General features: G+C 43.0%; 1 protein-coding gene across 3 annotated transcripts in view; it reads right to left on the bottom strand.

The window, feature by feature from the left end:
- Window positions 1–25087, bottom strand: part of PDE1B (phosphodiesterase 1B) — a 141796-nt gene that overhangs the window by 44606 nt on the left and 72103 nt on the right. Inside the window, exon 1 of one of the 3 annotated variants that reach the window (XM_072991243.2) lies at window positions 14506–18973. The exons of the other annotated variants lie outside the window; for them this stretch is intronic. Within the exon in view, the coding sequence (XP_072847344.1) occupies window positions 14506–14558 (53 nt within the window). The 5' untranslated portion in view covers window positions 14559–18973. Of the gene's footprint in view, window positions 1–14505; window positions 18974–25087 lie in introns of those variants that run through there. 3 annotated transcript variants of the gene reach the window in all.

Here is a 25087-nt window from a genome sequence, read left to right as displayed (position 1 = left end):
AGCCACGTGCTCCTGCAATGTGTACTGATGAGAGAGGATCATTCAGAAGCGGCACATTCATAATCACAAACAGCATCATGCCACTAATATGCGTGGTAGTAAACAAGTCATCTTTTGCTTCCGGGCCAGTGCATTCCATAGTCCCGGCTATGTCTTCCTAGCTATTGTATCAGGAAATATCAGCACCATCTCTCTCTCCACAGTGTCTAAAATGCTGGTAGGGACCTGGGGAGACGCACATTCAAAATCCTAGCCAGCCGCATATAAATCATTAAGCAGCCCAGGATCAGTCATTCTTTCCCTGTCTGACTTACTTCACATAGTTGTTGTTGGTAAGAGAGAAAACCATGTACTGTGTGCTGCCTTGATATCTCTGGAGAAAGGGCACGGCTTTTAAACGAAACTGCATTTAAAATTAAATTAAAAAGTGCTAGCTAAAATGGGAGCAGCAAACATCCCATGAAGGGCAGCACTTCAAGCTTGTTAAAATCCAGTCTCAACTTCCTGACCGCAATTTGCATCTAGCCAAGTGTACCTTTGTAAGTCCCAACCTGCAGTAAGAGCCCAGAGCCCAGGAGTAAATCAGAATAAGAATAGGCCCCTTGAATCAACAGAACTTACAGAGGAGTTGACTCACCAAATCCCCACTGATTCACTGGGCCTACTCAGGAGCTGACTGCTGGATTTCAGCCAATGTGTGCATGGCACTCCTACTTTTAATTCAGCCAGCCCATCTTAATGGTCCCTAAGGCGCACACATGCAGAAATGTAACACTGCAGCCTTCTTAAAGACATCCCCTCCACACAAGCCAGCTGGCTCTGACTCACTTCCCGGGGCCCCAGCAGCCAAGCACGGAGGGAAGGAAACAAAGACATATCCTATCTGTCCAGCTATAAGGCAGAGATATATAGTGGAGGAGCCCTTCTAATGCCACTGCACGACCGGGAGCAGCATTAACCAGCACCTGACAATTGGATTAGGGGCTGCAAATTCAATCGCAACAGCCCAAGCTCATGCATTTGAGCAATTACGGCTGCCTCCAGTCCCGTCACATGAATCCAACTCAAAGCAGGTCATGCGGAAGAATGCAAAGGACTGCGAGACCAATGACATCAATGCACCGGCAGCATCATCCACAGGAAGCAAAGTGGCGTAAGAATAAGAATGTCAGGCAGCTAAAAACAAATCAGCCCCCACCTTGCCAGAACCATCAAGGGCCCGTCATTTACACTCTCCTCACCACGCATACTTATTCACAGAATGATGGAGCCGGAAGGGGCCTCTAAGGCCATCGAGTCCAACCCCCTGCTCAAGGCAGGAATCCAAATCAAAGCAGATCTGAGAGATGGTTGTCTTAAATGCCTCAAAGACCAGGCAGATCAGTTGGGGACAGAGAGAGAGAAGGAATGAAGGATGGATGGATGGACATTCACTCCATATCTTTAATTTACAGGTTAGGAAAATATCAGAAATCAAAGGTGCCCTTTGAGAAGTTACCAAGAGAGCTGAGATAAGGAACTTTTGGGCTAGCATGGTGAAATTCTGGGAATTCCACCGGAAGCGGGAAAATCTTCAAACTGTTTTAGCATTTTTTTGGCTCTAATATTATGATCAAACTGCGGGTTTTGTCTTCCCCTGCCCCCACTCCCCGGAACCAACACGGCTAACTTTTGTGTGTGTTTGTGTGTGTGTAGCTTGGAAGTACTCTATTATTTTGCAACATAAACATTAGAATTACTTTTACATTAAAGAAGGCAGAAGGCATCTAGTCTTGTGATACAATGTTTGGAAAATAACACATTAGTAATAAAAGCATTACTTTCTAAAAGTTACACCCTACATGCATCAATTGGCTTGTCTACCTGTTCAACACAAAAGCGATGATTTTAACAATAACACACTAAACTGACACACTATTTCCAAGCTCTATATTTTCATAACTGAATTCCAGGCACATTTATTACGGCTTCCTGCTGCTAGTTCATAAGAAAAATTACAATACTATCACCATGCACTAAAGAGTTGCTCATATTTTTCTCACCAGACCTTCTTAGTCCTTGTCTTTCCCTCCATCCTCTTCCTTCCCCAACTTCTCAGCTCTTATTTTCTTCAGCAACTTTTCTCCATGATCCTATTTTTCTGCAGATCCCAGCTTTTCTGTCCACTGCCTGCTTATCCCACTTCCTTTTGGTCTCTGAATGTTCACATTTCCTCTTTTAGGGAGGAGAATCCTCCATTTTAAAGGACTGCCAAAGAATAATCCACTATTTGAAAGTCTTGTCTTCCACTTCCACTGTCCAACTAAACCAGTGGTTCCCAACTTTAGGTCCCAAGATATTCTTGGATTAAAACTCCCAGAGGCCTTCACCACTGTGTTGGCCAGGATTTCTGGGAGTTAGGACTTTGAAGCTGATAATACACAGTTAGGATCTGGGCCACAGACTCTGCAGACAGATGGGTCACCCTGGTCACCATTTTCTCCACTCCAGAAAAATACATAGCAATTTGTTCAAATCATCACTTCTAACTCTGCATTCGTACCTACAGATTAGCAAACAATTGTATGGAGATCAGTGTCTCTCATTTGTCCTCATTTTTAGTACTGTGTAAAAGGCCCTTGTATTCCACTGGCACATAACTCCTCTTGACCTTCCTGGAAGGTTTCCTTAAAGACTCCATCTCTAAGTTGACATTATTGGTGCAGTTTTTGTTCTCTCCTCCCAAAACTTTTTCTCAAGTCTCTTCCACCTAGATTTCCCTGAAATTTCAATTTCCTAGTCCACTTACATAAAAACGTAAGAAGAAAAGTACTGGAACAACTCAAAAGCTTTTTTAGTCATGGAATAATAGAATAATGGAGTTCGAAGGGGCCTATAAGGCCATCGAGTCTAACCCTCTGCTCAATGAGAGAATCTAAATCAAAGTATAAGTGACAGATGGTGATCTCATTTTCTCCTGAGTGCCTCCAGCATTGGAATGCTCATCACCTCCTCAGGTAATCGCTTCCATTGTTGTACTGCTCTAACAGTTAGGAAATGTTTCTTGTTATTCAACTGAAAATCTGGCTTTCTGTAACTTGAGCCCCATTATTACATGTTGTAAAGAGATTAAGGACTTGGGTGAAAATTGGACTGTTCCATATGCCTCTAAGGGCATGGGAACATGAATTTTCACAACAAACAGTCATCTGCAGATGTTCACATCTTGTTCACATCTCTTCTCTACCTCCTTTTCCTGTATGTCTGTCCTGGCACACTTCAAAGAAGGACTGAGATCAAGAGGACTTCAAAGCCAGAGTCTAACATCTCAAACATTATCTTTTGTATATCAATGTAGTCACCAATTGTTTGTATCTGTGAGCTAGGAACTGGCTTACTTCCTTGCCTAAAGGTTATGCTATGCAGATTTCAGAGCTGGGAAGGAGGCACAGAATAATGATCAAAGTGGATTGAGAGTAATTATGTGGTTGTCTGATTGTTAGCCTCAAGTGTTAATGGGCTATTCAATTGTTTAAAATGGAAACTGGGAATCTAAGTTTTTTGGAGCTTAGCATATCTATAGGGAGGCCATGCTTTGCTTTCTGGTGGCAGCATAACTCACAAGGAAACCTCTGTGCACTATGTATGAAGCTAAGCTGGAGAACACATAGAATGTCTCCCTAGATTTACTCCATCACTGTACATCAGTGTGAGATACATAGGGTAAATTAGTGTTCAATATTTTCTGGTGTGCTTTTGCTTTTGAATGCTTTAATCCTGTGCCACATTTGCTTCTGTATCTGAAACTGTTTTCCTATTTCTGAATTACCCTTTCTCCCATCCTTACATACCCCACCTTTGAAAATAAACTATACAAGTCCTTTCAAGCCATTGTTTGGAAGGTGGCTGAGGGGAGGTGTGGTGCCAGTCCTTAGATGAGGCCTAACCAGACGTGGTGGCGCTGTGGGCTAAACCGCAGAAGCCTGTGCTGCAGGGTCAGAAGACCAAGCAGTCGTAAGATCGAATCCACGGGACGGAGTGAGCGCCCGTCGCTTGTCCCAGCTCCCGCCAACCTAGCAGTTCGAAAGCATGCAAATGCAAGTAGATAAATAGGGACCACCTTGGTGGGAAGGTAACAGCGTTCCGTGTCTAAGTCGCACTGGCCATGTGACCACGGAAGATTGTCTTCGGACAAAATGCTGGATCTATGGCTTGGAAACGGGGATGAGCACCGCCCCCTAGAGTCGAACACGACTGGACAAAAAATGTCAAGGGGAACCTTTACCTTTACCTTTAACCAGTGCCAAATAGAGGGGAAAATAGTACCTCATGGGATTTGGAGACTCTGCTTCTGTTAATGTAGCCTAAAATAGCATTTGCCTTTTTTATAGCCACATCACACTGTTGGCTCATATTCAGTTTGTGCCCTATGATGATTAAAAGATCCTTTTCACCTTTAATATTGTTGAGCCAGTTATCCGCCATTTTGTTACTGTGTTGTTGTTTTCCGAGGTGCAGCACTTTGCATTTATCCCTGTTGAATCCAAACCTGGATTTCGGGGGGGGCAGTATTTTTTTGGGGGGGAGCCCCAGTTTTGGAACAGAGTTGGGATATAAAGTAAACAGGCTGAGGCAAGTTATATCAGGGGAGGTAGATTGTTAATTAGATGTATTGCCCTGTGGTATCTAGTGGAAAAGCAAAATAAAAATGAAACAATACATATTTTAAAAGAGAATAAATACAAGGGTTTCCAGGCATTCCAGAACAAAATCTCAAAGGAAGAGTCTGCTTTTACAGTGCCCAACTCTTTGGGGAACATAACAGCAAATGTTTGTTCTCAGAGAACAAAGGGAAGCCATGAGTTTTACTGAATGAACAGGGATTTTAATTACATATGCAGATAAAACATCAGGAAATGAAGAGAGCAGAGTGGGGCAGAAGGCTTCTAAATTTCCTGTAGAATCTTTTCCTCAAATGAGAAAGCCAGACCAAATGGCAAGGCTTCCCCCCTGATGTGACAAGAGACCTTCCAACAACACAGGCCAGCGGCTTTCTTAGAATTAACAGCTTGTACATATGTTGTACACTAAAACAGTGTAATTTAACCCCCCTCTCTCTTTTCCCCCCTTATTAAATGGTGAGCTACTACATCAAGCACTGTGCCTATTTTAACCTCTATTTTAACCAGAGCACAGAAAGTGTTCTGACTCCTGTCCTCTGAAGATGCCGGCCACAGAGACTGGCGAAACGTTAGGAAGAACAACCTTCAGAACACGGCCAAAGGGCCCGAAAAACCCACAACAACCATTAACCTCTATTAATGGATGGTCTAGCATGGGGTGGTCTATAGTCCATGAAAGGTTAAATCAAAATACCTCTTCTTGATCTTTGGTCTGCAATTCCCACCAACCCCAGCAGGAGGGCTGATGGTAAAAGAAAGATGGTGCAAGCTGAAGGTGAACACCATCACGGGGTGTGTCATATGTTGCCCACCTTGCAAGGTAGCAGAACTTGTGTACTCTGTACGTACAGTACCTATATTATTACCCACTACCCCATTAAGCCCAGTCCCATTCCTCTACCCAAAGCATTGCAAAGCCCACAACAGCTTGGCTGTAGCATCATCTTGTATTCATTGCCCTGCATCTTATGTAAATAATCATCACCCTGGCTAGGCCCAGTGAGAGGACTGCTGGATCGGCCAGTGGTTTAGGTCTCAGAAGCCAGAAGCTGAGAGTTCGATTCCCTCCACTGTGCTGCCTCCTTGACAGGGGCTGGACTTGATGATCCATAGGGCCCCATCCAGCTCTGCAGTTCTAAGATGATTAGGTAGATCATCTGTTGCCACCCAAAGCAGCACTCTCCAGCTTTGCAAACTCATGATTGATTCACTGGCCGGAGCATCGCCTTCCCTGGCTGTCAAGTCAGCCTCCCATCCTGAGCAATTTAATACAGCAAGGCTGTAATCTAGGCCCACTATCTTTTCAATTAACCAAGAAAGGTGGAAGGCAAGCAGGCGATGCTGCCGAAAAGGACAGGGGAAAAAAAGAGAAGGGGAAATGAGCGTTTAAAGTGCTTTGGAGCTGACAGCAAGGGCAACGCCAAGGAGACGTCTTTGTCTCAGACGTGCTCCTCCATTCAAGAAAAAGATACTTTCCCAAGATGCAGACGACCAAGACTCTTCTCCTTTCAGCCTGTTAAAATCTGCCAAGTAGAAATCAGCCAGAACTCCTGTTGGATCACAACTCCCATAATCCTAAGAAAATATGCCCATGCTTGCTTCGGTCTTGTGGTCACTGCAATCCAACATACAGTACTAAGTTGGAGGAGGCAGGAGTGGGACAGAGAGTGCTCAGCTGGGGGATGTAATGGGCAAATGAACACAGAATACACCCCTGTCATTGTAACCACGACTGAGACCAGAATCCGGTTTTCAGGATCACCATGACTCCCCTTTTCCCCGGAATTGTGAATCTAGGACTCAGATGGTGTTCGGCAGGTGTTTCCAACCTGGCATCCAGCATCTGTGCTGGACTACAGGTCCCATCATCCCCAAGCAGGATACTCATGCTGTGTTTGAACTCTAGCACAGCGCATCTGAAGGGCACTGAGTCAGGGGAGGCAACAGACTTATTTATCTAAATATTCACAATCTGTTTTACATCTCGGGATCCCTGTACCTAGTAAAATGACACGGTGCAACTCGGAATGCAGCTCTGAGTTGGAACCCAGTTCCACCTCCATCGACCTCATTGATCCCCACAGTCCGCAGGCTGTAGAATATATATCCCCCCCCCCCCAAACAGGTCTTTCTTCCCATATTTAACATTTCATTTAATGCCAGTGAAGCGACACACTTGCTGCCCACAGGACTGATTATCAGGGCGATTTGTATGCAGCTGGCGGTTCCATGAGAATATGCAATAGGAGAGGCAGCAGGGACTTAAGCTTCCCACATGCTTTTAATACTTATTAAGAACAACTGCTGCAGCAGCAGCAATGGCAGCTTTCTAGCCCCCTGTGTTGCAAATATATATCTGAAAGCAAGTGGACATGCTAGGAATATTCTACTTGTAGCTGTTTAGATTGAACTCGGAGGACAGCGATTTTAGCAAAGTGGTACATAAAGAATCCTCCACTCCATTCCGATGTACACCCCCCCCCGAAGTCAGTTCCATTAAGTGAACGGGAACCACATCAGACAATCACAGAGTTGTGCTTCTGACAAAATCCTATAATCTGGAGAATGAATCGTACTGCAATCATATATATGTCTAATAAATAAAATTAAGTCAGTCTCACAGTTTAAATGGACTGATTAATCAGTTTAAATGGACTAATTAATCAGTTTAAATGATTTCCTGGTGAACAGAAAGATAACAGGATTTAAATCATAGTTACGCACAATGTTGACCCAAAACCTTTTGCTGTCTGAAGCAAAGGGTCTGTCTGTGGCCTTCCTGCTGCTCTCTGGTATCTCCCATCTGAAACAGCAGCCTCACTCTGCTTAGAGCTTACAGCCAGCCATAGTTGTCTGCACTTACATAGCTAATTCAATGTTCAGCTGTCCTTCTGTACTTTCTTGTAAGAATATAGACAACTTTTTTACTAGCTTTTGCTAAAGTCATATAGTCAACAGGCCATGATTATAATATCTTTCATAAACTGGGGCAGAGAATCTAGGGCTCCCACTTGTAGAACTTACTCTGTCAGACAATACATTGCAAGAGATCTCTTAGAAGAGAGATTGCTGAAGTAAGATTGCTAGTAGTCAAAGGCCATACTTCTCCAGGGTCCCTGGCCTGGGCTTAGCAGATTCAGAAAGCATTATTCAAAATAAGTCAGCATGTAGAAGTAAGATAGATTTATAAACAATACAATAGTCTAGTTCTCCAAACTCGGATGGTATGAGTGTGCAAAGGACACACAGCATCACTGCTTCAGAAACACCGTCGCACACACAGCTGTCCCCATACTGGGATACAGTCTACAGAAAATGACCATAAACGGGTCCCACTGTGATGAACACAAGCTGCGTAAGAGCAGAAGGCTTGATCACCACCAGACTACTGTGAAAAAAAGCTTAAAGAGAGGGAAGATAATCACCAGAAACAAAGGTACTAAGTAGGGGGAAAAGCACACAAGTGCAGTTACATGGATTTAGGCTTAATTCCTGTAGTGGTGGAGGATTAGAGACTTTGGAGAAAAAGTGGTCTTGAAGGATGGATTTAAAGGAACACAGAGATGTTCTGGAGAAGAACTGTCAATCTCCAAAGCAGTTTAACGAAGGGTGTTGCTGTTGTTTTCTGATTCCAGAAAGTGCTAGTGCACTTTCCTCAAGCGTGTGAAATGGAAAGACAGCAACAACAGCAAATGTGTAAGAGTGCTTTCCCCTAATGCAGAGATGAAAAGCCTCTGCTTCCCCCAGAAGCTTTGGGTCAGTGATTTTCAATCAGGATTCCCCAGTTGTTTGGGGCTTCATTACCCAAAAGCGTCAGGGTCAGGCCACACAGGCAATGGTTAAGTATTACAGAAGTAGATCTCTAAAACATCTAGCCGGCCGAAGGTTAAGAACCACTGCTTTTAACTACAAGTCTCACAACTGGCCATTGGATGTCACTGGATGATGGGCTAAAAAATACAGTCATGGGTTAAAAAAACATCTTCAGATCCAAAGTTCCTCCATTCCTACTTTAACCTTTGGCATCAACACCAACCAAAAATAAGGAGGAGCAACTGAGCATCCTGGAAAACACACACACACACACACACACACACACACACACACACACACACACACGCATACCAGGACTCAGCCATCATGTAAATTGAACTTTGTTGCTAATGTCATACCTCCCCTAGGGGAACACTATAATTGCACAAATCTAAGTGCTAATCGTCTTGACTGCACAATTCCTTTGCATAAGGGAAGATCAGCTGCTTTTGAAGATGCAAGGGTGATTAACTCATCCAGATTTCCGATATAGTCCATCCCAAGGGGCCGTGAGCTACCAACTGCACCGGGAACACACCTGCCATCCAATAAAACCAACTGCATAAGCAAGAGCAAAATAACCATCATGCAATCTAATTCCAAGCATATTTACTCTGAGGTAAGTGCTTCCTAATAGCTAAGTGTACACAGCACCGTTGTACCATTGCCACAGCAAGCACAAAGGGTGACTGGGGAGTAACCAGAAGCATTGCATAACGAAGGTGCTTCTTCTTCTTCTTCCTTTTCCTCCTCTTCTTCCTCAAGATTATACAAATCAATAGAAAACAGCACGGGCAACATCCTTCTTCCACAATGGCTAGAAATGGAATTTGTTATGTTTCAAAACAAGAGAAAGAAACAGCAGCGGGTGCTTATATTCTCATTTTCCTCGCTCAGAAACATCCCAGAGCGCTACAGCTGACCTCTATCAGAGACAAAATCTTGGGTTAGCTGTATTAATGGCAAGATCCCACATGGCAGTTCTCCCATTCTCAAACTCTGAAGTCAACCAGTGCAGTTCATTCCTACATGAGAATTTGTAGCCAGGCAGTAATACAGGTCTCCTGAGCTGCTGCTGCTTTTATATATCTGGATATATCCTCTAAATTGCTTGATGGCTCCAGCGTTCATCTTATTGCCATCATCTAATGCTTTGGGCCTTATTTTTCCACAGAAAAATCACTTATAAATTAAATATAATAAATGACTATTCTTCAGGTCTCTTCACATACCAGGACTGAAAGAGATCCAAGTAATTAATTTCTTCCAAACACACCTGATGACGTGAGCAGTGTGACTCATGTGACCGAACAGATGTGCGGAAATGTAATATTTGGAAAACCAGCGATTGCCTCAGGAAACATTATCCACACAGTTGTGCCAAATGCCTGTACACACGCACATACATTTTTTAGAACCATTTGTTCCTCTCACAAGTGGGAGGCTATCAGGTGTTGTTCAAGGAGAACAGGAAATTTAAAAGCTAGACATTTTTTAAAAAAGTGTTCATGACACAAACTATTTCCAGGAGAATTTTTTCCTAGATGAGGGGTGGCATGTTTTTCATGTTCTTAAAAAGAAGAACTCTTTGGGCACCTCATTTGTAAATCTGAGATCCCACCACTGCTCCCCACAGCTTACAATTAACTGCCATCCCATTACCAAAGATCAACCCATTTTTAGAGGGCATTTTTGCCTCATCGGCCAAGCATACAAAATACAGCTGTGCCAAACACTTCACTGCCTAAGCGCTAGTTCAAAATGAATCTAAATAACTGTGTTGTGTGGAGTGGCAAGCCACACTCTGTCTTAGAGCACGTAATACATCTGCATGGTTGGAGGCAAAATATATCTCATGTTGGCCATGGAGGTTTAGATCGATGATTCCCAACTCACCAAGTCCCCAGGTGTTCTTGGACTACAGCTTCCATAAATATTGGCCAGCACAGCTAGTGGTGAATACTTCTGGGAGTTTGAGTCCAAGAATATCTAGGGGCCCAAGGTAGGGTACCACTAGTCCAGATTCATGGGGAGGGCGCAGAGACCTGAAAACTAGGCATTTCTAGTGAACACTTTATAAATCTTGGGAAAACAACAGCAGATCACGCTAACCATGACAGAGACACAAAAGATGATCAGTTCGATCATTGCTACTATGAAGCCACATAGACAGATTTAGATCTGTACATGGTTAATACAGGCCTTGTAACATTGCTGTAAGATCATTCATTAACCAGCAATGGAGAACACATGAAATTCCATGTGTTGTCAAATTGGGAGGCCCATCTGCCTTAGCCAACACAATCATATCTGAAGGGCTACACATTCCCTGCTCCAATTTAACGCATGCCAATATTATCACTTTGTGCATCCATGAAGTGAAGAACACTGAATGGTTATATTTGGGGAGGGGGGGGAAGGATTTAAGAGGTTTATTTCCTGTCTGCCTCCCTCCCAATCCACCAAAAACCAGGATCAGGATACAAATGGTCTGTAGACTTTTTCCTGGTTGGCTGCTAGAAAATGCACAAGCCTGGGGATGGGAGACTGCCTGAGTAGAGAATGAGGTTGCATAGTGCTAAGCTCACATCTGAAATTCTGCCCTAATTTACCACCATTGCCAAGGATCTCTCCATTTCTAGGGCTGCTGGTGGTGGAAGAAAAGATGGGAAGGTAAACCCCAAATACACTGCAAGATCCCACATCGCTATGGTAACTGAAATTCCTCCCCCAGTAGTGTTACTAGGTAACCACAGAAAGTTGGCTTGTAGCATTCATCCAAAACATATTTTTGATGAGAAATTGGGGGGGGGGGTGTCATGTCTTTGTAATCATGGATTCCTGTCCCTTTTTCCCTATGCCACCCAGGTCCCTGTAACACACACCTCTGACAGCCACATCCTTTGGAACCCTCATGATCATGACCAGTTATGTGATTCCACAGGGAGTTGGGGGTGGGGCTCTTGAGTGGATCCCTTATAGCCTCTCTTACTCTCTCTTTATCTCTCTCTATGCTCAAAGACCAGCTGGGGAGTCCCCTTCAGCTTGCCAAAGACACAGAGTGGTTTTAAAACAATCCTCTGGAACTCCGTGTCAAGGGAATTTAAGTTCACTTGCTCTCTGTTGTCCTTCCACTACTAAAGATGAAGATTTTATCTTTTGGGGTTTTTTTTTATTCAGACAGGTCTCTCCCATGTATGCTAGTGGCATAAAGGAAGCTTTGGCATGTAATTAATATTGAAATATGATTATTTACTTGTTCATGTTGCATTTTCATCAAGATTTTGCTTTCATTTGCATTTTTCTCCTGTTAGCTTGTTTATTTTGGTTGGTAACTGGAAATGTGGTTTAAATAATTAAACAAAGGAAGTAAGATTTTGCATTGGTAGCATTCTTAACCTGGTGTCGCAAAGTAAGAAGTCCATTGTAAGAGTTTGCAACACCTGGTAGAGACAAAAACTATCCCAGTTTGGGGTGATACAGAACAAGATTGTATTAAATTTGGCCGGCCTTGACCTGAATCAAGAAGACACAGGTTCAAGATCTTGAAATGTAAGACAAAAGAAGAACTCTAACTCCAATTGGCTTCCATTTCAGAGACATGGGGGCCAAATAAATAAAGAATAGGCAGGGCTGCCAGGTGCCTCAATACTTAAAGTGGGAAAGCAGAATGTTTGGGAAAGAAACAGATCTGGAACTATTGTACTGTGTAGCCAAAACTGAGGATTCTGGGTATACCCTTCCTTGCCGCATATTTAAGCAGCCGCAGATCTCCTTCTCAAAGTGAGGGCAACACCATTCTGGAAACACTGCCCTCCATTAACTTCATTTACCCAGAGTGACACAATATTGATGACAATAGGGACAGTGTCAACATTTCAAGCAGGAGAAGAAAGACGACTCCAGAAACTGGGGAAGTAGCTTTGTTTTAGCTACAGTTCTCAAAGCAAGCCAGCCAGCATGGCCCCTAGTCCTGTTGGGCTTGGCTGTTCTTGGAGCTGCGGTCAAAATAAAGTATTTTGCCCCTCTCTGCTTTTCTCCCACCACTGATGAGCAATACAAAGATCTGCATGCTGGGGTTGAGATGCCCAGCTGATACAAGTCTATGAAGGAGAACCTGTGTTGTGTTCAAGACTAGGCACTGAGTCAAGTGACCGAAGGAACACTTTAATCTAAAATGCATCATGGCCAAGGGCAAACAAAACAGTAGGCAGAACTGGGGCCAATAGCAGGTAGAACCAAAGGCACTGGTAGGTGAGGCTAGAGTCAACAGTAAGTGGATCCAGGCCCAGGTAATTCTGGTAAAACCTGATCTTCCTCTCTATTTGCAGTTACACCAGTTAAGCTTTGCAGCAAGTACAATTCCGTAGCTTCTAATGGAACATGAAGAATAGTCTCACTTTTGGTTCGGCACTATAGGCACCTTGTGATAAGCATTATTCCTCCATTGTGAAAAGCTACCAGTTTATAACATTGGAAGCTGGGAGGTTCTGTTGCTGTTTATGGCCAGGCGGCCATCCATCCATGCAGCAGAACTCTGGTTGATTATGCATGAAACTACCACCGTCCAATGGGAAGCCTGCTCCTGCATGCCTCTGAGCAACCAGAACGGAGGGGGGTGGAGGACGGCAGCAGAGGAACAGCCAACATGAAGAAATGTGACGGCGCAGTGACATTAGAGACAGCCCCAGACAAATATCTGTGAACAGGCAAGTTGGCTATCCCTAATCTGGTAATGAATGGACGGATCATCAAGCTGCACAATTACAGAAAACTTTTAGAACAATTGCAGAACACGGTGCCTGAATGAAACGAGACAAACAAAACCTTGAGAACAACATTCTGAAAAGTCAGCCCAACCCTCGAGTCACCTTATCTCTGACTACAGAGAGCTAATCCTGGCTCTGTTCTCCCTACTGCCCATTGCTGTTCATGCTAGTTGGGCTGCTCTACTCAGGCAGAGAAGAAGTATAAGGAGGAGGAGCAAGGGCATCTTCCACTGGCTTTTTTCCCTCTGTGTCCAAGTCATCGCAGGGGAAGCTGCAGCCTGCCTTTCAGATGTTGTTGACTTCCCATAAGCCCCAGCCAGCCTTACCCAAGATGAAGGATGATGGCAGTAATAGTTTCCCAACATCCAGAGGATCGAAAGTTCCCTGACCCTGTGCTAAGCATGGTGAGAACTGGACATGGGGCTGGGTATGTTAGTAAGCATTCTTCATTTTTTGTTTGTTTGTTTTTGGAATGCAATTCCCATAAACACTAGCCAGCATGTTCCTTTGCCATTCTGGCTAGGGGATTCTGAGAGTCAAAGTCAAAACAGTAAAAATTTTTCCCCCCACAACTCCACAGAAAGTGTAGGGATCATGGTGGCAAACACACTTCTTGCCAAAGGTCCCTTCAAAATATGGAGATGATCTTACTACATGATCTTACACCAATCCCTCTGTGTGGCTTCAAAGTGTCAGCGGACTCCGCACTGTTTTCGAAAGACACATAGAAATCATCAACAGACATAGACAGCAAAACCTCTCAGTACACTCCATACGAAAGAACCCAACACAAAACCCAATCCAGCTAAAAATAGCTTAGTCCCAATCCTAAAGCCACAGAAAAGGTATGGTGGTTAGAGCATTATACTGGGGAGATCCAGGTCCAAGTCCACATTAAGACATGAAACTCACTAGCTGCTCTCTCTTTCTCATCGTACTTCACAGTGTTGTTGTGAAGATAAAATGGAGATGTGGAAAAGAGCCACGCATGTTGCCTTAAGCTCACTGGAGGAAAGACAGCACATAAACATTATGAAGCTAGCATATAGACATTATAACCAAACAAACAGTGCTGTCCTCCGAAGATGCCGGCCACAGAGACTGGCGAAACATTAGGAAGAACAACCAACATTCAGAACACGGCCAAAGAGCCCGAAAAACCCACAACAACCAAATAAAGCAATGATTCATTCCATCTTGGCCTCGGCCCTTAGATTGCATGAACTCCAGCTTCCCACAAGATATTTGTGTTTGGTTCTTACCTCAGAATGGGGATGTGCATATGAGCACGCTGGACCTGAAGAACCTCTGCCATGAATAGAGAACAGAAGGACCTCAATGTGCAGAAAAGCCTTCAGGTTTCATCCTTTCCCTCCATGAGAGGTTCTGTCCTGTTAACCAGAGCCTCATCCACTGGCTACCTGCTAGCCACATCACTTTAAAAAAATGAGCAACTTCTCAAAAAGTAACTTGTTTGGTGGTGAGTGACGATGGTCCGCTGTCCCTCACAGCCTCTAAGCTGATAAGAGCAGCGCTAAGGTGAGGAAGGATTCACAACAGCTTAAAAAGAAAAGAGGGGAACCCACAGAAACAATTTAAGGCAGCCACAAGAGGGAAAAGTATGCATTTTGATATACAGAGGCAGGCTTCAAACTTCAAGCTCTGTGGCCCAGCCCGTGAGATGCTCCACCGTGGGCTATTTTTGCCTGTTAAAGAGCAATCTATCATTTCTATCACAGAAGCATCTCCTGGCAGCAGAGGCCAAGGGGGTTGGGCAGACTGTTCTCCAGGGAGGAGTGAGTGCATTTGTGTTTTGTTTTAAAGAAAGCAACAGACTGTTTTGGAAGGCAGAGAAAAAGTTGTTTCTCTTTTTAAAAAAACTTTGCATAAAACCCAATTAAGTTCTGGTGGGCCGTTTAGCTATAAGAGGGCACACAAGCCAGAACATTATCCCTCTGTTTGGTTTGGTAAAACAGAAAAGGTCATGTGCCAAACAGTTAGAGATTGTGTATATTTGGTTCAATCATCAATCCAAATGGAGACGGCAGGCAAGAAATCAGAAGACTAAAACTTGGAAGGGCAGCAGTGAAAGAATTGGAAAACATCAAGTGTAAGGGTGTGTCACTGGAGATCAAGGCCAAGGACCTCCACACTCTTGTATTTCCTATCATCACTTATGGGTGTTAAAGCTGCACAGTGAAGAAATCTAAAAGGGGAAAAAAAATTATTAATTTGAAATGTGGTGCTGGAAGAGAGCTTTCTGGATACCCTGGACTGCCAGAAAGATGAAGAAGCTAGTCTTAGATCAAATCAAGCTTGAATTATCTCTGGAGGCAAAAATGACAAAACTGAGACTATCTTACATTGGGCACATCATGAGAAGGCAAGATTCTCTGGAAAATACAGTAATGCTGGGAAAGGTGGGTGGCAGCAGGAAAAGAGGAAGACCAAATATAAGATGGACTGACTCCCTAAAGGAAGCCACCAATTTGAGTATACAGGAGCTGAGTATACAAGACATTTTGGGGATGGCTCAAAATGTGCAGAAAGTGATGTGTTCAGTTCCTCTGTTGTTACCTTTTTAAAAATGGGCAGGGCAGGGAGAAGAAATTCACCCACATGGAGGTTAACCATCTAGATCAGTGTTTCCCACCTGGGTATCCCAAGTGTTCTTGGACTGCAACTCCCAGAAACCTGGGCCAGCACAGCTACCCTGTTTCCCCCAAAATAAGATGTAACCTGAAAATAAGCCCTAGTATGATTTTTCAGGATGCCCGTAATATAAGCCCTACCCTAAAAATAAGCTCCAGCTGAGTGAAAACCCACCCTCCACCAGTGTGCAGACACCAGAAAAAGATGACATGACTGTATTTGAAGAAACGTAGGTTGTTGTACATGAAAAAAATAAAAAATAAAACATCCCCTGAGAATAAGCCCTAATGTGTTTTCTTAATATAAGATCTTGTCTTATTTTCAGGAAAACACAGTAGTGATGTACGCTTCCGGAAGTTGCAGTCCAGGAACACTTGAGTTATCTAAGGCTAGGAACCATTGCTCTTAAGTTTTCCAGCTTGAAGAATAATTAGATCAGCATCCCTAACCTTGTGCTGTCCAGATGTGCTGAATTACAACTCCTGTTGCCCCTAGCTGGCCGAAGGTGCTGAAAGCTCTTAATCCTGGCACAACTGGAAGGCAGCCATTTGGGGAAGGCTGAACCACAGGGTGCTGTGTGTTTTAACCTCTCTTAGCCCCTTCTTCCCAGTACCTAGCCATGCCTATGTAATTTATCATTATACCATGTGACAGGGTGTTCTAACCTTGTTACTACAAAACAGTGACAAGGTTAGAACAATGGACAAGGTCAGGCATCATTGTATTGTGTTCACCCTGATGTTATAAGAAGGTGACAACAGAGAAGGCTCAGGTTAGAGACAGAGTGGCAGCATCTGCAAAGGATACTAGATGGGCTGTACTGCATCAGACCCTATATCCATTAAGACTAGTATCCTGTTCCCAACAACAGCCAGCCAGATGTTCCCTCAGATTCCTGCAGGCAAAGCATCAGGATGGCAGACATCCCCACTGTTCTTCCAGAGTATCTTAACATTCAGAGGTATGCTGACTCTGTACACAGAAATGTGGTTTTCAAATATCACCTTCCTTCCATCTATCTGTCTTCCCCTCTGTAAACATCTAAGCTACTACTGACTACCACCTCCTGTGGCAATGAATGCCATCATTTAATTGTGCACTCAGAGAAGCAGCCCTAGTAATGTCTACTGAGACTTTAATTCACTTAGAAAATGGAATAACCCAGGGGAAATAATACAAACGTACTTAAAGTCACATAACGGATGGAGCGGCATTATTATTTTGGACTGGTTGTTGCATTCAGTCACAACTGCCAAACATTGTTGGCCTAATTAATTCTACGAGTCATATCTGACTTCCTTGTGAGTGATGTAATAGATTTTGACCTGCAATTAAACCCAGCTACTCCTGCCTACCACAGTAGTTACACCTCCAGAAACAAAAATGTCAATATTCAAACACACCTGCATCTGGAGATCAGGATAGCTCTTCTGAGTTCATAGTGGCAGACAACATGGTCCCTTTTCAGTGATTTTAACTGCATCATCACTGCCAGAATTGCAGAGCTGGAAGGGACCTTATGGACCACTGAGTCCATCCAGTCCCTGTCAAAGAGGCACAGTGGAGAATCGAACTCCCAACCTGTCTCCGCAGCCAGAGGTGTAGACCACTGAGCTATCCAGCAGTTCAATCCAGTTATCCCCAGCTTCATGTGGGCAATGAACAGGGGTCAGGTTGTTTGGTCCTAAAATATCTGGAGGGATGCTATGTTGTGTATTTTGTGAAGAGAAGAGACACAATTTTGCGTGTGCTCAGATGTACTTTCTGCCACTTCTATTTTATGGGGTGGTTGGAAATTAAGCTCCATTATAAAATTTTGGCTGGAATCAAACTCCATTCAAATGCATTTATGTGCACGAATATGAAAGATAAACAAGATCTAGAGAAACTGGGCCTTGCTACAGATTGGTGGTCAAAGATGAAATTAGAATCTTAAATCTTAAATTCACACCTTACCATCTTGGATTTATAGTGCATGTTTATTGGTTTAACTGTTTTTAAATTTGTAATGCCGCCCAGAGGAGGCCTTTGGTCTGGGTGGGCGGGGTAGAAATCCAACAAAATAAAAAAATAGAATCGAGATACAAAAAGGACAAAATTATGGGCTTCTTTGAGTGGAAAGTCTAGGTGGATGAATTATGGATTTACAGCAATGAGAAAATAATTTTTAAAAAACGTATACATATTTATTAGAATACGATTTAGAGGATGAGAAGGTGAAGGAAGTGATGGTAAAAAAGGGCACAAAACTTTGGGTACAATATTAAAATTGATGAATGGACAAAAATGTGGAAAGAGAATCATAAAATGATTAAGCCACTGAATGTTAGTGAAAATATCCTTAAAATGTTTCATAGATGGCACTTTACTCCAGGAAGAGTGGCAAAAATGTTAGAAGGGATCAGTAATGTTTGTTGGAAATGTAAAAATAACCCAGGGACTTGGATTATTGTGTGGCGGTCATGCGAGGAAGCAAAAAAAAAAATAAAAATGAATACAAGTTTGGAAAATGGCAAAAGAGATTGTTCAACAAAAATTAAGTTCTAAACCTGAAATGTTATTATTGAATATAATGCCAGAAATTATTGAAAAGAAAATAACATATATTTTACTGTATATATTCGCAGCAGCTAGGTTACTCTGGGCCCAAAAATGGAAGAATGTAGAGACACCAACATTGGATGAGTTATTAAAGAAGCTGTTGGACACTGTAGAACTAGATATGCTTTCAGAGGCACTACGGGATCAACCAAGAAACGTTGTAAAGCAAAGCTGGAAGTTGATATATAATTGGGCCCAGAAAAAGAGAGGAACTTAAGGGGGAAATCAGTTTATAGCGAAGCAGCGCGCACCAGAGTGCTTTGAAGATACTCCGATGACCAGACGATGGTGAAATCTCTGATCCATAGGGGAAAGAGAGATGTTTAGTTTGTAATTTTGTTTTTGTTTTTTGTTAATTATTTGTTAGAGTCTTAATGTTTTTAAGTTTGTATAAATAAATAAAAATTAAAAATGCATTTCTGTGCACCACCTTGTTCAGTTTGCCTTTAAAATAAACTTTATACACCAGGGGTTCCCGTCCTTGGATGCCCAGATGTTCCTCTACTGCAACTCCCAAGATTCCTGACCAGCACAGCTAGTGGTGAAGGTTTCTGGGAATTTTAGTATACGCTCTGTTGTATTGGAGAAGATGGTTTACCTAAGGAACACAGTAACTCAGCCTGTGCTTATATGAGCAAACTCAATGCTTTTTCCCTCTGAGGACTACACAGGTTGTAAAACGTGGTTAGGACAGATACCACAGAGAGCAGGTGGGTTCCTTGAAATCTATTTTATGCAGAAAGATTCCCAAAATTACAACTGCTTCATTTAAAAGCGCTTCCTGAATCCAGTTAAAAATAAATACCAGGCATTTCTTCAGACACCAGGCCTTTGCACAAACCAGCCTTTATAATTACTTCACTGGGTTTCATCACAGAAGGAGTTGAAACCTGGGTTTAAAGCAGAGACAAGAATCCTAGATGTTGTTGGACTGGGAAGGGAAGAGGAAACCGGTGGCCAGGATTCACAAATTGGTTAAAATAAGCTGAAGTACAGCTTAATAAGCAAATTGATTCATGCAAGATAACATCTGGATAGCCTTGAGAGTAGAACCTAGGCTTTGGCTTAATTTCTTAGCCCTAGTCTACATAAGAAGCCAAACTGGAAGTGGCAGGGTAAGAGTCATATTAAATTCAGTGGTCTTGTGAAGTGAGGGCTCTCAAGGTCTATGCTCTGGGACCTTGTGGTCAACTGAGACTACAACACTGTCCGTCATCTCCATCAAAGCTCCCCTGATGCAATCCTGAGGGTAGCTAAGGAAGAAATATACTGTCTCAGAGGCAGGCAAAATGGCCCAGGATACTACTGCAAACAGCTGGTGTAACTTCAATGTTCAATGGTTATGGATGGGTAATTAAGAGCCATTAGTTTTATAAAAGACCGACAGCCTATAGAAACAAATACTGCTAGAACCCCTTTGTTCACGTGGATCAATCCAGCTTTTTGCATTTGGGGACTCTGGGGACTGCCATGGTGTGCACTTGCACTTTAAAAAGTACCATTATATTAAGGGAAATACATACTTCCTCCTATCACAAGTTTTCCCTTTGAGTACACAGTTCCATCAAAGCTCCATGCCTGAGCAGTCAGATTTGCAAATGGAGGCTGTTTGCTTCCCAATGTCTGATCTCAAAAGAAAAGCAAGCTAATATGTGTCATGAAAAGGAAATGGACAGTCTTTTCATGGAGCTTTGCCTTGGAGGGTGTGCAACTCAGTTTGACCTAAGGTGACAGAATTGGGCTGCATCATTTCAGAAGGTGGGGGCGGGGGCGGGGGGGGCAAAAATTTGACTGCTTCCTTATGGAAAGATATCCCTAAGCCAAACTACCCTTTCTCTTCCTGAAATTCACCAGACTAAAGTAATTGTTCCAGGGCTTGGTCTTCCTGCCTGGGCACATTGGATGCCAAACATTTCAGAGCCTTTACAAATCATATGTTTATGGTTGTGATCGGAACAGATAGCTTCCAAGCCACTTTTTTGGGAGAGGTGGGGGAGTGGACCATAACATTCATCCCAGAGGGTGGCTTCATGGCCACTGAGAGCTGCCTGTTTTTTGCTGCAGCTGACCTGGAAAAGAAGTGGATGGATTTAAAAGGGGGGGGGGGGGAGGAGGCACAAACTAAAAGGGTTGAAAGTGATGAAGAGGAGGGGCAGGGGAGGTGAAATGCCCCGCATGGAATTCTCTCTGGGGAACGAAATCATTATTCCACAGTCTACCCATAGAGCTTTCTAGTTATTTATTCCTCTGAGTTTCCAGGTAGCTTTTTAGTCAATCAAAAACAAAAAAGGATTGAGTCATCAACCTCGCAGTTCAACTGTGAATGAAAATTTGAAAGACAGACTCAATTTCAGAGAATGGGAGGTGGCGGTGGTTAGGGCTGTGTGTTCATTTATTTTCGTGTTGTCTTTTGCCTCCTGGAAATGGTTGATTTCCTGTCATCTCTGATTCCAATCAGCATTTTGGGCTTCTTAGCATGTGGGAACCATCAAGAAACCCTGGTCCCCAAACCAAAAGGGGCAGACCTTCCAGAGGGGTTGGACTACAACCCCCATCATCTACAGCCAGTGTGCGGTGGATGCTGGACCTTAAAGTAGGGCATCTCTCATAGGCATTCATACGTGGAAGGCTCTTCAAGAACACAAGCAACAGCACACTGTGTGTTAAGCTCTATAATGTCACATTGGGTCCTAATAAGGGTTTCAACATGAGATATTTAAGGAGTTCTCTTTCCATTGTCATCCTGTCCACTTTCCATGCCTGAGTGGAGGTTCAGACTCAAGGCTCCTGAGTTCTAGCATGCTCAGATGAGATATTCTCAAGAAAAAATTTCTAAATGGGCAGGGTATAAATGGGCGGGGTATAAATAAATAAATAAATAATCCATCCATCCATCCATCCATCCATCCATCCATCCATCCATCCATCCATCCATCCATCCATCCATACATACATACATACATACATACATACATACATACATACATAATTTTGATGTGTCTACCGAAATTGCAAACAGCATTCTCTTCGATTCTGATTCTCCTCCACTGACAATTCTAAAGCAGTTGTGTATGTGTGTGACGGGAGAGCATCTGTAAAGATGCAGATGCAGATGCCTTAAATCTTAAAATGGAACCTTCTTCCTCCAATCTGTTCACCCCTAGGACTCAATTTAGGTGTTCAACCTTTTCCAAATGTAAAAGTTGGATGTTCAACAGCGTCATGATAGTAATCTGAAATTCTGACAGCTTTCCAAGGCTGGTCTAATGTAATAAGGACCTCACAAAAGTTTTCAGATGGTACAGGGAAGAAAAAAGCAACTGCTCCAGAAAATTAAGTACTTATATCACAGGTGTAAACCAGTTTAAAGCAATCGCATTCTTTCTCTCTCTCTCTCTCTCTCTCTCTCTCTCTCTCTCTCTCTCTCACACACACACACACACACACACACACACACACACACACACACCCCTACACCTAACTGTCTCCAGTTCAACTCTATAGCTATATGTAAGAGGCTTCAGATCTCTGAGGAAGAAAATAAGTACAAAATTCATAGCATAGTAGGACTACTCTTGAATGCTCACAACACATTCAAATCAAATATGTTCACCATCCACTGAACCTATGTGACCACTAGCAGCACAAAACGAAACTGTTATGCTCATCACTTAATGCCCTTATTTTACCCTTTGCGAGTCTAATGTTGAAAAACCAGCACCAGCCTCTAATCTCAGGAACACCAAATCAACACAACTGGACAGAACCAAGTGTGTGAAGGCTGGATTTCCTAGAGGACCCTGGGGAAGGTCCTTTTTCAACTACATAAATGCAAATAGATTGGTGGAGCATCCACAAAGCGGGCGCGCTTAGAGTCTGAAGGATTTTTTAGTGGTCTAATAAAAGGTAATCACCTACTCTTGCATTTGTGTCAGGGTGGATTAAAACCAAAAAACACTTTTTTATTTAAATCGGATTCTTTTTTATTTAAATCAGTTTTTTAATCTAAATCAAATTTATTTTAATGAAACGCTTTTGGAGGAAAAAATCTATCTAAAGATAGTTTTCTGTTTAAGATACATTATAGTTCAAAGGTTATTAAGCATGAAATAGAACTCAGTTATGCAGCAGGAAGCTGTATATTCATACAATATTTACAAGCTGAGATAAGCACTTTTTCAAGTAAAAATGGTATAAAATGAACAAAGTTCAAGAAAAGAACTTAATCCCACATTGTTCTGCAAATCTATGTACAATGAACACATTGATTTTTAATCAAATACAAGAATATGTATGCCATATGATGTTATTTTTTCAGTTAAATAAAACAGTTTAAGTAGTTCTCCAAATATGAGTAATTAACCTATTAAACTAAAATCTGTTCTGATATAGCTATCTTACTAACTTGACAGGTTATTATTCTAAATATGAAATTTTCATCTAGTTGCAAATATTAAGGATTATAATTGCCAGCAAGAATGAGTCTTTACATTTAAAAATCATGATTTAAATTGAGTTCTACTGGCTCGTGATTTAAATCATGATTTAAATTGACTTCATCTAAATCAAATCTAAAGAAAGCTGGCCTCCGAAGTATTGATGCTTTTGAATTGTGGTGCTGGAGGAGGCTCTTGGGAATCCCCTGAACTACAAGGAGATCAAACCTATCCATTCTGAAAGAAATCAATCCTGAGTGCTCACTGGAAGGACAGATCCTGAAGCTGAGGCTCCAATACTTTGGCCATCTCATGAGAAGAGGAGACTCCCTGGGAAAGACCTTGATGTTGGGAAAGTGTGAAGGCAAGAGGAGAAGGGGACGACAGAGGACGAGATGGTTGGACAGTGTCATCAAAGAGCAACCAACATGACTTTGACCCAACTCCGGGAGGCAGTGGAAGACAGGAGGGCCTGGCGTGCTCTGGTCCATGGGGTCACAAAGAGTCGGACATGACTTAACCGACTAAACAACAACAAAATCAAATCAACCCTGATTTGTGTGATCGTCAGGACCACACCATCCTTTTACTTTTTTCATTTTTAGACTGCGACTCCCAGAATCTCAGAGCCAGCTTGGTTTCTGAGTTATTCTGGAGCTGTAATCCCCCCAAAAAGTAACTTTGCGTGCTCTGCCTCTCAGTGAGCCAAAGATTACTTTCCCAAGGCTTATATGAAAACAGGCAAGGGGTCAGTGTTGATTCACATTTTCCTCTGCTCATCTGGGGTTGGGCGGGGGAGAGAGGACAACGTGCTGGTCAAGGGCTCCCTTGTCGCGGTTGCGGTTAGATGTTCATGGACAGGCCAATCAGGATCAAGCCTCTTTCTCCCATCAGGGACAAACGCCGGCTGTCAGAAATAGGCTCAAGGTCTTTCAGCCCCAGGACAGTTTCAGCGGCAGAGATCTGGCAGCTGCAGTGTTTCATCAGCATCGTTAAGGGCCGTGCGAAGAGGAGTCTTCAGTCCTGTGGTCACTTCCTGCTACTGGATATTTGCTCTCAGCAGTTCTCACGGACTCAATTAACCTCAGACGCATATGCACACCACAACAGGATCCGATGGCTGAACTAAGATGTAGAGAAGGAAATGTGGGAGGGAAGGAGTGGGTGTTTGTGTGTGTGTGAATCTATTCAATCATTGCAACATAGCAGCAAAGCCTAGCAGGTGGGGCAAGGGGCTGGATGCTGGCAACTCATTGCCTTAGTTCCTGTCGATTTGTGGAGTGGGGGAGTTAAGTTTCTCTTCAAAAAGTAGTGCGGCTTTCACAATCGCCAACTCACAGAACCACTTTCTAAATTTGCTTTCTCTGTGCCGTGATCTAAATGTAGCCGCTAGCTGTGGGACAGTTTCCTGTCTGAACAGGAAGCCGGGAGAGAGCTAAGCCATGTAGACTTTCCAGCTAGGCGTTTTCTCCCAGATGAGCCACATTTAAGTTCTGTAGATTTACCAGGTAGAATTCATAGAGTTGAGAATTATGGGATTTGTAGTCTAAAAAAATATGAACATCCCATGCCCAGCGACAAGATTTTTAGCCCCTGCATAATATTTTGCAATGAACTTGCCTTTACCATGCTCATACTACGTATCTTACTTTACTTCCCTATCCTAGACTTGGCCAATCACAACTTCACTTTACCCAGATCTGGAGCAGCCTTTCTCTTTGGATCACACTTGGTACAAATGGTTGTCTTTCTGTATACATTATACAGTAGAGCTCAGTTTTATCTTTAAACCGCTGATACCAGTTACATCTCGTCAGGGTTGTTAGCTAGCAGTCAGTTAATAAAGGATTGAGCACCTTGCGTGCTTAGTAGTCTTGTGAGCGATCCAGACTGAGAAGCCGGACCATTTTCAGCATTTCTGTGAAGCTGTGAGCCCCCCCCCCCCAATTAGCTCCTAAGGTGACCTAATCCTTCCCAAATGGAGAGCTGTAGCTGTATCCCTTCTCCAGCCTTATAGGGCAGGGGTGCCACAGCACAGTAGAGAACATGCTATATTTACTGACCTCCGACAGTTGCCTATTCCCCATTTACAATGCCTGCAAACATCAGCTATGCTACACATTGATACAGAGATTTCAATGATTTAAATGTCTGA

The sequence above is a fragment of the Pogona vitticeps genome, chromosome 2, assembly GCF_051106095.1.
Source record: "Pogona vitticeps strain Pit_001003342236 chromosome 2, PviZW2.1, whole genome shotgun sequence".
Lineage (NCBI taxonomy): Eukaryota > Metazoa > Chordata > Lepidosauria > Squamata > Agamidae > Pogona > Pogona vitticeps.
Note: the sequence above shows the minus strand (reverse complement) of the source record. Positions and strands in the feature narration are given on the sequence as shown.